Here is a 15,765-nt window from a genome sequence, read left to right on the forward strand (position 1 = left end):
CTCCATCGCAGGCAACAGAGCTACCGGGATCCGGATCCAGATGCAGACTGGCGCCGCAATTGCCTGGCTGCCCAGGACCCCAAACCACAAGTGGATTTCAAGTTCAGCCAACAGGATTCGAGGCGTTCTTAAGTAAGTCAGGGGTTGCCCTGGTTTGATCCATCATCTAATGACGGAGATCGTGTCCGTAGGAAGGGAACACGGATAGTAGTAGGGAAGAAGAATTAAGAGATACACGAGCACTGAGAAGCCGTCTGACAAGCGAGCATCGATCGCCAATTTGGGCGCGTTTTCGTTCTCGTAAACCTTAAAACTCAATTGAAAAGGTTCCACTTCAGAGCACCACCTCCCCAACGGTGCCAGGTGAGCACGACAGCGAATATTGGCGCGAGGCTGGTCAGGGAAGGCAATCCTTCAGGATCCAACGCGGCACTGGATCTTTCAAACACGAAATTCAAGGCCTTTTTTTCATTATGCAAGAGGAACGCGGGCCAAAATGAATACCAATCCGAAGACAATCCAAAAGACTTTTGGTTTAGCCCGGATTATCCTCGAGACTTGAATCGGCGCCATCGCCGGGGCCAGTCTCCACTTATCCCCCGGTTGTTCGGAGGTGAACACGGCGCTCGGTGGATGTCGATCATCCATTTGCTTGCGTTCGAACCCGACCTATCCAGAGCGCTTCATTCATATAGATGGAAGGGTTAAAGTTTTTAGAGACCTGTAGTGCATATTTATTTCACTCTCAGTCATGAAACTAGCCCTTGGGCCATTGCTCTCGCAAGGCAGATTCCACAACGATTCAGTCGCCCTTCACCTTCCCCATCTCAATTGTGTCCGGCCGGATCGTAGAAGAGCCACGCCAACCCCACGACTTCCCGCCATCATTATCCGGGCCCTTGATACAAAGTAGCTGTTCATCCGCAAGCTGTATATGCCACTTCTGCCTACCGGCCCGCGTCTTCTTAATGCCTTTGAGTAGTCGTCTTGTCCTCGACCGCCACCAAGGCTTGTCCTGGCTTGCGATGCACCGCCGCAAAGGTATCAACAAAAAGCAGACCTGGTCCAACCTTCCCTCGGAGAGTAACATCTCACAAATCGTCAACAATCGACTCATTCGAGTGCTTCTCTCAAAGTCGAGCTTGGCTCCAGACTCAGGTGGGTTTCTTCCGGCGGCTATCGTTAGGGAGATCTTATTCTCTAAGTAGAACAATATCCAGTGGATGTTGATCTGTGACGCAGGTAAGCCGAGAATTCATTTGTGGCTGAATCAATACTACCTCGGTTTCCGAAAGGGATTCTTTGCGAAGATCCAAGTCCTTAATGGTGCCGTACTTTTCTGCCATCTTCAACAGCTGAGCCAGCGCCTCTTCGATGGACCCCTCAAGATCGGCAAAATCGCAGTAATACAACAAGACCAAGAGGTCCTTCTCAGACTCGTCAATCAGACACGTATCAGACGATCGAAAAGGAACAGGCAGGTTGTCATCTCCCGCAGAGGTAGAGCCTGCTTCCAATCTACCCACATCATTGCCTTGTGGCCCGAGAAATGGGTTCACGGCACGTGCAACTTCAAGCAGCTTTTGCGAGATGGGCCCGCGATCAGTCAATAATCGTAGTACAGTCTCTTCCGTACAGAGCGTGATGTAGTCACGAATATTGGATGCGTGGCGAGCCTCCTCAATCAAGACATCAAGTTTCTCGATGAGCGACGTAAGGTCCTCGGAGGCAACGCTGGAAATGCCCCCCGTTAGGTATTGACTGCGAATCTGCATTATTGACAGGATGACTTGACGGGTCGTCTCAGATATGAGTGGAGGTAAATGCTGGATCCAGATAGTGGTAGAAGGCAGCGTCTTTGGGACGCGCGGAGGCGGCGATGGACTACCTCAAGTCAGTATCTTGGGCCCATCATGGGCACAGTCACAGACTCACCGGGACGAGCCTCCGCCCATATTGCGAATCAGCTTTGGCGTTGAGTTCTTGACCGACGGAAAGTCGGGCGCTCCCAACGATGCATAGAAAATCACGTCCATGTTGGCATCTCACAACACCACCGCATCCTATATGAAGTCGAAGAGGGAGAGCAAACATCGAGGCTCATCGTCAACCAGGCTGGACTTACGTATTTCGCATGCCTCGCATCGTATTTCGTGTCTGCATCAACCAGCTCAGCTGAAAGCCTTGGCAACACGCGTTATCAGACGTGGCTTGCGCCGGCGAATCAAGAGGAACGGACGGTGTGGCGGTATGTGTTCCCCGGACTGGAGCCGTTCTCGACGTTGTGAGCGCCACCGAGGATCCCGTCCATCATGGGACGCGTGCGGGGTACTGGGGTATGATCCTCTGTTCTGTGATCAGGTGCATGTGGGAATAGCTTGGTGCATCATTGGAATATTTTGGTAGTGATTGTGAATGTAAAGGTGTTGTTTTGAGTATTCAATATGTACTCGGGTTGCTAGTATTTACACCCGTTCATGACGAACTTTGATCATGGTGATGCGTTCCATGTAGAGTCGCCTGCCCAAACGCCATGCCTCCGTCCTTGAAAATGCAAGCTGCCAATTTGTGCAGCTTCAGCTCCCGTCACGTGTTAAAAACGTTTCCTTGTGATCCCGCCGAATAATGTCCTTGATCGCTGTAGAACGCCGTTGCCGATGCTGAGGTTGATCCATTCTCCGATGGTGTTGAATGTTGTGATGATGTTGTGGTGATAAAGGAAAGGCTGAAGTGATTGTACTGAGACATCGAGGTCGGTCAATCCTTAATTTTGGGATTCGTAGACTGCCATCGCCTTTTCTAGCTCCTCGAGACTCGATCGGTCGCCGTAGGCGTCCATGAGTTTTGCCGCCCGCATGCGATCTTCAATTGCCTGCTTCTCCGCCGCGGCGTTCTTTGCTCGGCGACGTTCGACCGCGCCTTCTCGGTAGGCGTTGAGGCCGTAGCCAACGGCGACGACTGCTACTGTGGGCGGGATCCTATTATGCCGGATTCGTCAGTTCCAAACTCTCTCAGTTGCGGTTGTGGTGTTTTACCCCGGGATTCGGGGGAGCCGGGAAGAGGGGGAATGGGTGCCAGGTTGGGGTGTTAGGACCGAATCAGAAATCAAAGACGTACCATCTCATGGCGAGTCGACGGGGAGTTTGCAAAAAGTAGCTCGGCGGCATGCGAGCGTTGGTTGTGAAGTTTCTTGAAGCTTGTCTGAACATTGTATGTTGTGGGATCAGGTATCTCAGTAAGGGATGGTGTGTGGGATGGGGATGAAATCGGTATTTGTATCTTGGTTACGTGTGGGTTACAATCGCAAGGGATGATTAGATAGATCTCTCGGGCTAAAAGCAAGCGTCTTGGTGAGGAGGTGGCAGCGGCAAGCAATGTATTCATATAACGTCCCGTCTCGACCTTTCGCGCCGCGCCAATCTTGTGTCTGAGAACCCCGTCACCCCCAGCCGTTCCCTCCCCCATGGCCAAGGGGGGCCAAGCATGGCATGGCACTGCCCGCCCACACAGTACCCAACAGCACTTGCGTAGTGCGTACGGTAGGTTGAGATGAGCATGGAGCGGTATACCGTACGGTACGTACGGTACAAGGCATCTCCGCAGGGGAGGGAGGCAAAACGGGATTCGCGGCCAGAATGAGAATCAGTGTGACACCAGCATCGCACCACGTTCAGCAGCGGCCCCAATTGGGCATGGCGTCGACATCGTTCCAGAGTGTCGATTGTGGGGTGATGTCGACCGATATGCGGGGTGGAATCGGCACAGCCCGGGTGCAGTAACGTGATGCCGCTGGGGACAAGACTGGACCTTTGCTTTCTCTCTCTCTCATCATTGCTGCAGCGCTACGGATACAGTGCTGTACGTTGTCCTCAAGGAGAGAAGGCGCTCATCATTATTGCCGTACCAGGGGAGTTCCTGGAAGGCGTCTGGGGAACTTGGTTTTGAAGGCTACTGCTGGTTCGCTGGAGCTTTGCAAAACGCTCGAGGTGGTTGAGGAAGCCCCTTGTTTGTGCATCTTTCGTGCATCTCCGTCCATCTATTGATCCTGGACCATCCAAGCACAGCCCCCGCAGACTTGTTTTGGCTTTGGCTGGTGTGGTAGCTACTCCTCACGTGCCCGATGCTGCCAGAGTCAATGCTCTCAATCCTCGTGCCTGTGTGGTTTGCGACTTGCTTGCTTGCTTGCTACTAACGGCATTTGCAGTCGGCGTCTCGCCACACACAAGACCGACTGACAACCATAAGTGGAAGCATTGACCAGACGGAGGACGGCCAGCGGAGTCCTCCGTTGCCGTAATGTCTTCCGATGCTGGTGGCAGCTGTTGAGAACCGTGAGATTATGACATGTGCGGATACAATAATCGGCAAGTAACTTCGGGTGTGTGGCTTACCGGGATCATTTTGTTGGTGATCGAAACAATTCGATTTTTTCAGTTCCTAATTTTCGATCCGTATTTTCACTTGACACTGGCACCCGAACTTATTATCGTGACCCCATTCGCAGAGCCTATCTGTAGCCCGTATATCTAGATGTTCTCCATCGTGGACGATGGAATAGCCGATTCCACCCGCGAAAACCAGTAGGCTCCACCCAAGTTTATCCCGAAAGCTCGTCACATAGCCGAAAACCCTCGTTGATGTCATCTCTGGTCCCTGGATTTCTATCTCTAATCCCAATTTCTCCTATTTCCTTCTCTGGCAAACAACCCTGTTCACACCTTGACGCTTAGCCTGATCTCGACACCGTCTCCATCTGCACTATTGCTCTTTGGGGGAGCTCGAGTCCGACGCCAGCCAGGACGCGGTTTTCTGGTGAGAAGGCAAGTACCTACGTAGTAGCTGGTTGCCAAGGTAAGGAGGGAGAGAGACCCTTGTCCGCCGATGTCATTCAGCCAAAATTCCATCAATGAACTCAACGCATTTTCCAAGCTGAGTCTCCACCAACCAACGCCAACGCTGGCTTCCGCGCCAAATGAACCCCGGCGGCTGTGTTTCACGACGTCACAACACACGATCGAATGGTGATGCAGCGGATAGCGGCGGGTTGTTGTCGTTACCCGTGATTCTGAGCTATGACGATGGCCTCACGTTGAGCTCTTTTGTCAGGATCACTCGATTTAAGCTTGATCAACAGTCATTTTGCATTTACCTTTCACTGCATTGCGTTAATGACGAGCACATGCATGCGTGCATCGCGACATGCCAAGCACCCCACAAGGCGTTGGCTGGGCCCCCATGGCCCCTTTCCAGCCCTCAGCACAACACAATCAATCCACAGCACAACGACGACTTCAATGAACGGATGATTATGATGTTTAACATAGATCAAGTATGGTTACCACATTCATCTATAATTGGCGACGTAATATCCTATTGATCACCTTTTAATCCTTTGAAACCTAGTAACTTTGGACCCATCACTGAGCTCTTGCTGAATCTGTTGGTGTCTATAACCGAAGAGTCTCGGAGCGATCACAAATCGTAAGCCGTAGTAAATGATGCCAAGAGACAGGATGCTCAACGCAACAACAGAAGAAAGCCAATACGGCAGCGAAGTACTGCCTTTACCATTCGGCGGTCTTACAAACGGCATCACGATTAAGAACTAATTACGAGGTATCAGCGATCAAACCTAACGGTCCTTGAATCCATAGGCACACTTACAATATTCGCCGCAAGATAGATCACAATCAGAATCCAGGGTGCCCGGAGCGGCGATTGGAAGTTCTCCCGGTCGGTGAAACGCAACTTAACCAAGCCAACGGTGATAGCTGTCAACAAGACCGTTGTCGGGTAGCTAGACAAGCTGACGACGAAGTTGAAGGCGTCTCCAGCCGGCGGTGCACAAATGAAGAGAACAGTCACTCCAAGGTGCAGAATCAAGGCGTAAATGGGCGTACGAAACGGCCTGTTCTCCATGAACAGGTTGGAAAAGGGGAGCACACCATCCTTTGCCAGCTCTTGCAGCAGGCGAGCTGATTGGCGAAGTCAGTCGATTGAGCTCACAGTGCTGACTGAGGTTGAGAAACTCACGAATGGTAAATGCAACACCCAGGAGATGTCCCAGTGCTGATAGAGCGACCAGCGCTGGAAGAGCTTTGGCTCCTGCCGAGGGTCCAAAGATATTCTCGAACAAGGTGGCGGCTACGGTGACCTTTGCCGCGATGAAAGCCTCTTTGGGCACAGCGGCAAACTAATTGTCTGCGTCAGCTAGCGACCAAGTGTGATGAAGGTTAGTGAGCTTACATATGCGACGTTCGCTAGCAGGTAGAGCACTGCAATGACGCTCATTGAGAGAGGAAGCGCGATTCGCAGAGTCTTCTGCGGGTTACGAACTTCAGATAATACCTGGAAAGAGCAGGTTAGTAAACCACAATGACCAGCCCAAATTTGATGGGAAACTCACAGCATTGACATTATCATAACCTTGAAAGGAGAAAATGACGTTGAGGATAGCGGATCCGATGTTGTATCCGCTGTTGGAAGTACCCTCGAAAGCATTGGTAAAGTTGTGAGGGCTATCCACCCTCAGATGGCCGGACAAAGCTGCGAAGCCGCAGCATACAATAAAGAGCAGCGTGAACAGCTTCACCGCGGACAGCAAATCCTGGATCGCTCTTCCTGTTCGAGGCGCAACCGCGTGTATTCCGACGGAGAACACGGCGCCAGCAATCGCAACTCCACGGAGTTTCCACGTCGTCGAGTCGGCACCTGATGCAACAAGGATGTACGACGAGAACGTGATGGCGTTACTTGCAGAAACCTCTATGTTGCGTGTTAGCAAGGTCCTCAAGCTGGCCGTGATATGCTCTGAACGGAGCATCAGGGACACTTACGCAAGAAGACGCAATAGAAGACGTAGATGCAAGTTTGCATAATCCGGGGACTGAAGGATCGCTCAAGGTAGTTCTTGATACCACCAGATCTAGGGATTGCGCTTCCAAACTCGAGCATAACGAAGATACCGCACGTCGAGATGATTGCTCCGATCACCCAGCACATCATTGCCATGCCTACACTACCCGAAAGCTTGAAGATAGTGCTGGGGGTCGAGAAGATGCTGCGCTTGTCAGAAATGGGAAAGATGCCAAGATTGGGGATCTTGAAACGTACCCTGCACCAATGATCTTATTGACAATCAAGGAGACAGCTCCGAAGAGTCCAATAGTCCGCTCTTGCAAGACGTTGACTTCGATAACGCCAAGCTTGACATCCTTGTCCGAATCTTCGCCGCCATCGCTAAGAGAGCGAGTGAAAGGCGCAGCTAGATGAAGAGATTAGATACAACTTATTTCCCGCGAACAGAGAACTCTGCTGACCTTGGATACTATCTTGTCTGGACGTCATGGTATCAATCACGCCAAGGCGAACCTTGGAATCGAATAGGTGATCGGTTGATTAACGCAGCACCAAGGCTTGGAGCAAGTAAATGCAGAAGTTTTACTCTTATGACTCTGAGGCTCATTCAAGCGTCAGTGGTGGTATCCGTTATCCTAGAAAATGTTAGCTAAGAGCGTGCGTCTATGTCTGCACAGCTGCGGGAAGCGAAGCACGCCATTATGGAGCCAAGATGTCGTGTGAATATCCCCGGAGGTCAGCCACGAAGACATGGTAAAGTGAGCGCAACTCCCGGACTTACTCAGGACTTGATAATACTTTTCAGAGGGCCTTTTCAATTAGTCCTAGTGCTCGGGAGGCACTACCGAACGCTTTCCTGCTTCTGGCGACATGCTCTTACTCGGCACAAGGGTGTTGTTGGAGTCGGGGATATTCCGATTATGTCGTGCTTTGCTCCTGTGATTCGCCATTCGATCCTCACAAACTATTGGACAACAATGACATGTAACGTTGTCTAGGCTGAACAAAGACCCGGAGCACATCCGACTGCGGACCGAACTGCTCGTAATGCTTTCGGTATCTGCTAATGAAGTAGCATAAGTGTAGACATAGAACCTGATTAGGCATTGCAATATGCCACAACGTCGTATACAAACCTAGTACGAAAAGACCACAGAAAATTCAACACAGCAACGAAATGGCAGTTCAACTCGAAGCTTTTGAGGTCCCTGGCGCCAGGACTTATTTTGGCCACGCACTCCCCTATGGATTACAAGTCAAGTCAAGCGGGCCAACTGGTCTCGTACCTCCCGTCGTCGAGTCTGCGGCGGCACTTAGGGCATTGGGCGACTCCGGAAAACTACAAGATCTCTTGGATAAGCACGGTGCCGTCTTGATCCGTGGTGCAGGAAACGCTTCAGCCGAGACTTTCTCAAAACTCGTAGGCGCAGCTGAGAAGGGCAGAGGCTCTTATCCTCATGTTCAAATTGGACTGGCCGGCAAAAGAACTCCACTCGCGGACAATGTCTGGACGGCCAACGAGGGGTCGCCAAGCACCCGATTCTACCAACACAATGAGGTGAGGGCGCCCACGGATGGCCTCAGGTGATGTGTTGAGTGTTCAAGTAAACTCACGTTCAATTGTCAGTACTCTAGGTACACTCGCTTTCCTTCAAACATTCACTTCTACTGTGTGAAGAAAGCGCCCAAAGGCGAGTTCATCCCGATATTGCGAGGTTACGAGACAGATTGATCTCGTTGACCTGAGTGCCTGTAATAGTTCATACTGGCTGACTCTGTGCTGAAGGCGGCGCGACACCAATCGCGAGCAGCGCCAACGTATTCGAAAAGGTCCAAGCCGAGATCCCTGAGCTTGTGGAAGAAATTAGCAAGCGTGGCTTGGGGATGAAGATGGTCTTTCGTGCCCCTGGGAATGAAGCCAAGGTCAATCAATTCAACTGGGCTGGCGAGCACAGCTTCGGGCAAGAACTTACTCCAGACGACGACGAAGTGACGACAAAGCAAAAAGTTGAAAAGCAAGTCCGCAAGTTGACATCAGATTTCAAATGGAACGAGGATGGAAGTCTCGAGTTGACGCAGCATATTCCCGGTAGGCTCCCGCAGAATGTTGCTCAGCTAGCATCAAGAGAAAGGAATTCAAATCTGACGTGAACTTCAACTATAGGCATACGAAGGCTGCCAGCGAGCGGCAGGCCAGTCTGGTTCAACGGCCTGGTCGGGCGTCATGGTATTACGCGAGACATTGGTGCTCTCGATCCTCCTCATATCGGCCGTGACGGAATGACTTGTAAGTTCTTGCAGAAAGCTTACGTGACGCAAGCTCACTGATATGCTGCCAGATCTTCCTAGCGTCTACGGAGACGATACTGAGATCCCGCGTAGGCTTCTTGACAAGCTTATCGACGTCATTGATAAGGAAGAGATTAGCTTGATTCTTGAAGAGGGAGATCTTTTGTTAGTCGACAACTTCCAAGTCTCACACGGAAGAGAACCGTGGGAGGGCGACAGGCAGATATTAGTATCGATGTGGGACACACCAATCTCAATCGGGGAGTACTAATCCGCGCCCCATGAGCCTCAAAGAATGGCCGGTATCAAGTCGTCAAAGGGAACCTCTTCATAGCTGGAAGAAGAAAGAGTCACAGTTTTGGTACTGTTATTCAGTCCTCAAGTAATATACGGTGAGCTAGTCATAGCACGCAGGGACCCTTCCATTTCTCAGTTTCGACTGAAATACACTTCTTTTTCCTTCAATATCTGAGCTCCACTCCATGACCGAGTTGGCGAAAAGATTTATGTTTCAGATGAGTGATCCTTGGAGCTACTCCGGGATCTTGAGCTTCATCTACAAAGTATACTGATAGGCAGGGTGGCACTGCCATTTTTCACCCAACTTAGTCGACCGTGATCCCAAGCGTGTGCCTTCGTTCTGAAGATCCTTGTCCCCGGCAACGCGAAGCTTACGGTTACGCCAACGCAGGTAGAAGTGCAGCGAAGTGGCCAGAAGAATGCACATTCCAGAGAAGGCCACATTAATGATGTTTGCCTGCCAATACTGCGGGCCATGGGACTTTGGGTAAAAGTAGCTTGCGTAAATAGAAGCCAGGTTAGATCCGGCGTTCACGACAGCGTATGATACAGCTCGTTTAGTCGCCGGCCGAGGAAGTGTGGTAGAGACCCATGACAAGATACATCCGAACGAGCCATATACACTCATCATCATGAATGTCGCCGTGTATCGGGCTGCAACGTTGAGAGTAGTTGCCGAGATGATGAAGCCGACGCTGCAAAAGACCTGCGGCCACACGATGTGCAGCCATCTCTCACGATGCTTGTCGCTGTGCCAAGAGTTTGTGATGCCCAATATCGCTGCGAACACGTATGGCGGAGCAGAGAGAAGCAATGTATTTCTTTGGTTGTAACCGAGTGTCGCTACAATGGTGGGAAAGAAGTTGGTAAAAGCAGCCGCAGTGTTGAGTCCAAGTTGCATGAGCCAGATCATGTAGAGTGCTGGATCCGTAAACGTCATCTTCAGACCTTGCAACGCTGATGCTTCTTCTCGATTATCTTCTTCGATTGCTTCTTCGGTGATTCGAAGGATAGCAAGCTTTCTCTCCTCATCGGTGAGCCATTTGGTAGTCGCTGGATAGTCCGGAAGTGTGAGATACGTAACGATGGCGACCGGAATTGGGATTGTGCCCTCAATGATGACTGTTTTGATGAAGTCAGAATATCACCAGACACTGATTTCAAAAAGAAGAACTCACAAAGCCATCTCCAATCTGCGAGGCCCAGCTTTCCATTCATGCCTCCCATGATGGTGCTGCCCAGAAGGCCACCGAAAGCACCTGCCATCTGTCCTGCAGCATAAAGTACCGAAATACGGACAGCCAGCTCCTTCTTCGTATACCACGAGCTGAAGAGGTACAAGGCACCAGCTATAGCGCGGTTAGCCACAAGCCTGTGATAGTAATTAGTGGAAACTAACGGAAGAAGGGTGCCTCAACAAAGCCCAGGAGAAATCGGAGAACTACAGCTCCCTTGTAGTTTTGAACAGCGCCGGTGGAGGCACTGACCACAGCCCAACAGCACATGACGACTGGAAGAAAGATGCTGGGTCTCATCTTGTTGAGAATCATGTTTGTGGGAACCTGTGTGAGGATGTATCCAACGAAGAAGACACTGATAATGGTATTGTACTGGGTTCCAACCAGACCGATGTCATTTTCAAAGTTTCCTAGACGGGCTGTCGCGATCTGATCACAGTTAGTGTGATTCCTTGTAGCGAAGATCACATTGCTTTACATTGTTGCGGTCCAAGTAATTGAGCACATGTACTTCTCAGTAACCATGTCAGTGAGAGCTCCGCTATGAAAAATCTGGATGAACTTATAGAGTAGCATCATCAAGGGCATCCTAAAACAGCGGTCAGACACACCAGACTACGTACGATAAGCCATCGAGCCACTCACATCCGAACGTCAATCCTCCGCACAAGGCGTCGCTCTTTCAAGTCCCTGTTCTCGATGGGTACATCCTGGGATATGTCTGATTTCAGTGGGTGATCGAGCGTTTCGATATGAAGGCCCAGAGTGTCGTCTTTACGAAGGTCATTCAACGCCATCCTTGTGTGCAAATGAGAATTTCTAGTGCGTTCGATCTTGAGATGGACGCATTGGTGTGGAATGAGGCTCGGACGTAGTCACATACTTATTTACGGCCGACCGAAGAGAGGTCATCGGACTGCTTGCCGATATCCGCGACCTACTCACGGATACAACTTTCTTATTGCTCAGACCTAGTTCCTTACCCCGCAAGAAATCGTGGAGAATCTGTTCTAGCAGTGGATCTCGTGCGAGAAGAATGGCTACATGGCAATAATAGTCAGATGTGTGCTGAAATCAGGCCAGGCGAGTGGATTGGTTGGTCGGAACGTGCTTACGAGCCGGTCGGTTCTCGCATGATCTTGGTCTACTGTACCATGAACAGATAGATCGACAGGGCTTCATCGGAAAGTAATCTTGTTGGCTGTTTTGAGACATGGGTGTTGATGCTGGAAGGAAGGTAGCATCAACTATGTCATGTGGTGCTTGAGAAGTTGCCTGCAACGAGTGCAATTGTCACAACATCCGGACTCGGACCATCGAGCTCATAGTCCTACAAGACAAGCCTACGCAAGCCTTCGAGGATTTAATACACTTCCCAGAACCACCGTACGCTCAGCTCTACGTTACGGTACCTAGGTCTACATTCATATCTAAATTTTAGTATTCATCAGCATTCCACCCTAGTGGAATTGGGCACTTGCGCATCAAGATCCCAGCTTCCCCGCAACCCCGGATATCCATACCCGTTGGCTTAACCCCAGATCGTGGGGTTGATTATCTGTAAGGGCTTTTGAACGTACAGCACAACCTGTTGGCGCCGCTAGAATACAGCCAACAGCACTGGTTGGGCCTACGGCTCGGGAATCGGATATTCTGAGGTTCTGAGCTCGCATCAAAGGTCCTAGCGGTCGGGTATTGTCACAATACGTCACGCTTCCTTGCAAGCCTCGCTTTGTCAGCGGGGTCGATTCAGTTGAGCTGCACGCAAGTACAGGGGAGAGGGTGTAAGGAAACCAAGCGAGGGCTTGCATGATGTGCTCGGAGAAGTCCCCGATATCGCTGAGTATGGCGGGAACTTTGCCCGAATACCGTGCTTTTCTGCAGAAGGACATGAATGGGCAGATATTTTGACATGTTCCAAGGTTTAAAGACTCTGAATCCCCATCTCATCGGACTTTGTTGTAAACCAGCACATTTTGACCGCGTGTCTCCACCGGTACACGACGTATTGCAAGATAGATCGAGACTCTTCCCAGCCCAGCAACTCAGAAAATCTCTGAATAATAACGCAACCATAAGATGCCCAGTGCTATCAAGCCAATCGTACTCCACATAGGAGACCCTATACAGTATAATCCAGAGCGATACAGGGCGTTGGAAGAGATCGCTACAATTATCAGGCCAACCATAGAAGAGAGGCAGAGGGACGCCTTCTTGAACGCCCTGAAGGAACAGCAATGGGGAAATTTCTCAGCGATCCTGCGACCCTTTTGGAACTCAGGCGGTGAGATGGGCCGTTGGGACAAAGAGCTCATCTCTCTCCTGCCTTCCTCCGTCAAAGTCTTTGCCTCCGCAGGTGCTGGATATGACTGGGCAGATGTTGGTATCTTGGCTGGAAAAGGTACACCACTACCTTCCTTCTCAACATCTTCGAGACGTTTTGTTGACATGAACAACAGGAATCTTGTATTGCAATGGAGCATCAGCATCGTCAGAAGCTGTGGCAGACATGGCGCTTTACCACATTATATCAGTGTTCCGCAACATGCAATGGACCAATACGGCAGCACGTAGTGGTAACGCAGACCAGTTCCTTGATGCACACCGGCATAATAGCGAGACAGCACACAACCCTGCAGGGCACACACTCGGCATCATTGGCCTCGGAAACATCGGCTATCGCATTGCACAGAAGGCGTTTGCCGCCTTTGGCATGAAGATAGCATATGTCGATCCTATCCTCAAGCAAGCGGAGCAGGAAGCCACTGTCAAAGCAGTGAGATACCCAGACTTGGACTCCATGCTCGCTGTCGCAGATTGTGTGGTTATTTCCGCCCCTGGAGACGCAGAAGGTGGCAAGGCCCTTATGGATGCCTCACGCCTAGCGAAGATGAAAGCAGGATCTCGATTGGTCAATGTTGGGCGTGGAAACCTGGTAGATGAGGAGGCATTGGCTGATGCGCTAGAGTCAGGGCATCTTTTCGCTGCTGGACTCGATGTACACTCGAACGAGCCTCACATCAACAAGCGTCTGATCTCCATGAGAGATGTAAGTCTGACATGTCACACCGCTGGTGGAGCTGTTGAGACGAGAATCGGCTTTGAGGATTTGGCTATCCGAAACGTCATTGAAGTACTACTAGGGAAGGAACCTTTGACGGCGGTGAACAAACATTTACTGGGGTAGATGAGACGTGAAAACCTATACTATGATTAAGTCCCTTGTCTGAGGAAGACTGCATCTGCGTGGGTTCTCCGTTCTCGTTGTTATTATTGTTGTTCTGTTGAGGAGGGCTAGCTAGCTTGATAGACTGCAACTCCTTGATGCATATGAGCTCATGCGCGGGGAGATGTTCATCTCGAACATGGAGTCTAATAGTCAAGGATTTAAAGCGCTAATTTTTCAATTCTCAGTGGAAATTATTTTGGTATCAGTGTATTGACTTATATCATCTTTTCAACATTGATCCAGGTTAAACACCAGGCTGTGCTACTAGCCATGAACCGTCCAGGTCCAGGTCTACCTTGCTATGTAAGACCAAGCTAAGAGTCGACGGCTTTGCTCTATCCTTTTCCGTTGTCTAGCATCATGCTGTATGTCCTGGCCGGTTGGATATGGGGTCACCGATCAGGGCGCTTTCAGCTCATAACAAAGACTCGGCCACTGATGGGCACAGGAAGTTTGCATATGCATGCCTTAGCGTGCAAATATGCTTCATGATCTCCCGTAGCTACCCAGAATTTGACTCAATCAAATTGGAAAGATGTCTCAAAAGGAATCTATGACATAGGTAGTCTGATATGGTATGATTGATGCTGATCACCCGGGTCTCTTTCTCTACACATAATTATCTTAGTATTCAGGGGAGATCACGATTACGAAATCGACTATGAGACAGATGACAACATGGTCTTCTAATACTTTGTTCTTCGGGACAACGGAAGTTCATTTGGCCCACTGTAACAATGACCTTGCTGAGTGCCTCCGAAGGGGCTGCCTATAGAGAACTGGACCGGATGCTAGTGATATGGGCAGCACATGCTAGACGAGGGATACTAGTGACAATAGAGGAGAGCCTAGAAATATCTGGTGATCCGAGAGGAGAGTACAAGCAACTCTTGGCTGCAGTTTTGGGTGCGCTTGCAGTAAGTCAGCCTGCTGTCCAATCCACTGGATCTTAGGTGGAGTAGGATGAGGGAGAGTAGGCACATGTGAAGCCACACTCCGATGCATACACGCAACTAAGTGGTGGCATGAACATTAATTTGAGAGACTGGGTATTTACTAAGGCCGAATGGAAATAAGCCACCTGTTTTCCGTTGGAAAAGATGTATTCTTAAATCTCGAAGACCCGTGTCTAATTCTATATGACTGGAATAATTCTATCATTATACGTAACAACCTAGATCCAAAATCGGTACGCTTTTCAACCCACTCATGAACGCTGATTTCTCAAACGCTCAGACTCAGCCAAAGCGAGTGCGCGAATAACAACAAGATGGCGGGTGCAGTCTTCGCAAACGCCCCTAACAACGCTGCCTCCATCGAGCTCAATAATCTTCTTGCAAGGCTCGGGGTTTTGACAGCGCTCAAACTTGCCAGGAAGGAAGACCGAGGCGTATGGCTTACCGCATTGCGTGCAATAGAATGCAACGGACGGTTGATCACACATATCGAGCGGTGGGCGCAGGATGTTCCGCAAAGGTTCTTCGAGTAGAGTTGCTTTAGGTCTGGGGAGGTTGCAGTGGATCAGCTGTGTAGGTATAGGATGCTATGTGTTGTCGTGGAAATGGTACGCTTATCGTGGGTAGGATACTGATGTACTTTATGTCCCAATGTGGAGGAATCATTGCACTTTTAAAGATTTTGGCAAAGGTCTAATCTACGTTTCTAACCTGGTCACCTAGGCAATGAATGCCATGATAGTGGCATTGTAACGAAAACAATCATAAAAAGGGCTTTGTTCAGCGTCTGAAACATCGAATTTGGGAATTGAGGCTTTGCGTCTGCAAAGAGTTGATTGGACCAAGCACCTTGGTTTTGAAGTTTTGAAAGTAAACTGGATCTATCTCAAGGTTT

The 15,765-nt window shown here is 50.1% G+C and overlaps 7 protein-coding genes across 7 annotated transcripts; 3 read left to right on the forward strand and 4 right to left on the reverse strand.

Annotated features, from left to right (window-relative positions):
• Positions 1 to 802: 802 nt before the first annotated feature.
• Positions 803 to 2,036, reverse strand: CTAM01_05460 (uncharacterized protein; the record flags this gene model as incomplete). Its single annotated transcript, XM_060521490.1, has 3 exons — positions 803 to 1,231; positions 1,281 to 1,884; positions 1,936 to 2,036. 3 exons carry the CDS (start codon positions 2,034 to 2,036, stop codon positions 803 to 805), a joined length of 1,134 nt encoding a protein of 377 aa, XP_060383704.1.
• Positions 2,037 to 2,764: 728 nt separating this feature from the next.
• On the reverse strand, positions 2,765 to 3,209 carry CTAM01_05461 (uncharacterized protein; the record flags this gene model as incomplete). The annotated part of the gene is made up of 2 exons (XM_060521491.1): positions 2,765 to 2,978; positions 3,118 to 3,209. 2 exons carry the CDS (start codon positions 3,207 to 3,209, stop codon positions 2,765 to 2,767), a joined length of 306 nt encoding a protein of 101 aa, XP_060383705.1.
• A 1,763-nt stretch (positions 3,210 to 4,972) lies between these two features.
• Positions 4,973 to 5,377, forward strand: CTAM01_05462 (uncharacterized protein; the record flags this gene model as incomplete). The annotated part of the gene is made up of 1 exon (XM_060521492.1): positions 4,973 to 5,377. One exon carries the CDS (start codon positions 4,973 to 4,975, stop codon positions 5,375 to 5,377), a length of 405 nt encoding a protein of 134 aa, XP_060383706.1.
• On the reverse strand, positions 5,378 to 7,347 carry CTAM01_05463 (amino acid transporter; the record flags this gene model as incomplete). Its single annotated transcript, XM_060521493.1, has 8 exons — positions 5,378 to 5,605; positions 5,665 to 5,975; positions 6,034 to 6,193; positions 6,247 to 6,348; positions 6,407 to 6,765; positions 6,837 to 7,060; positions 7,114 to 7,264; positions 7,320 to 7,347. The coding sequence occupies 8 exons, from the start codon at positions 7,345 to 7,347 to the stop codon at positions 5,378 to 5,380; spliced, it is 1,563 nt and encodes a 520-aa protein (XP_060383707.1).
• A 688-nt stretch (positions 7,348 to 8,035) lies between these two features.
• Positions 8,036 to 9,418, forward strand: CTAM01_05464 (uncharacterized protein; the record flags this gene model as incomplete). Its single annotated transcript, XM_060521494.1, has 5 exons — positions 8,036 to 8,416; positions 8,486 to 8,573; positions 8,645 to 8,947; positions 9,023 to 9,145; positions 9,198 to 9,418. The coding sequence occupies 5 exons, from the start codon at positions 8,036 to 8,038 to the stop codon at positions 9,416 to 9,418; spliced, it is 1,116 nt and encodes a 371-aa protein (XP_060383708.1).
• A 285-nt stretch (positions 9,419 to 9,703) lies between these two features.
• Positions 9,704 to 11,482, reverse strand: CTAM01_05465 (uncharacterized protein; the record flags this gene model as incomplete). The annotated part of the gene is made up of 5 exons (XM_060521495.1): positions 9,704 to 10,569; positions 10,626 to 10,796; positions 10,847 to 11,114; positions 11,208 to 11,274; positions 11,331 to 11,482. 5 exons carry the CDS (start codon positions 11,480 to 11,482, stop codon positions 9,704 to 9,706), a joined length of 1,524 nt encoding a protein of 507 aa, XP_060383709.1.
• A 1,282-nt stretch (positions 11,483 to 12,764) lies between these two features.
• Positions 12,765 to 13,872, forward strand: CTAM01_05466 (uncharacterized protein; the record flags this gene model as incomplete). Its single annotated transcript, XM_060521496.1, has 2 exons — positions 12,765 to 13,086; positions 13,145 to 13,872. The coding sequence occupies 2 exons, from the start codon at positions 12,765 to 12,767 to the stop codon at positions 13,870 to 13,872; spliced, it is 1,050 nt and encodes a 349-aa protein (XP_060383710.1).
• Positions 13,873 to 15,765: the final 1,893 nt, after the last annotated feature.

The sequence above is a fragment of the Colletotrichum tamarilloi genome, assembly GCF_030869305.1.
Source record: "Colletotrichum tamarilloi strain Tom-12 chromosome Unknown Scaffold_14.1, whole genome shotgun sequence".
NCBI lineage: Eukaryota > Fungi > Ascomycota > Sordariomycetes > Glomerellales > Glomerellaceae > Colletotrichum > Colletotrichum tamarilloi.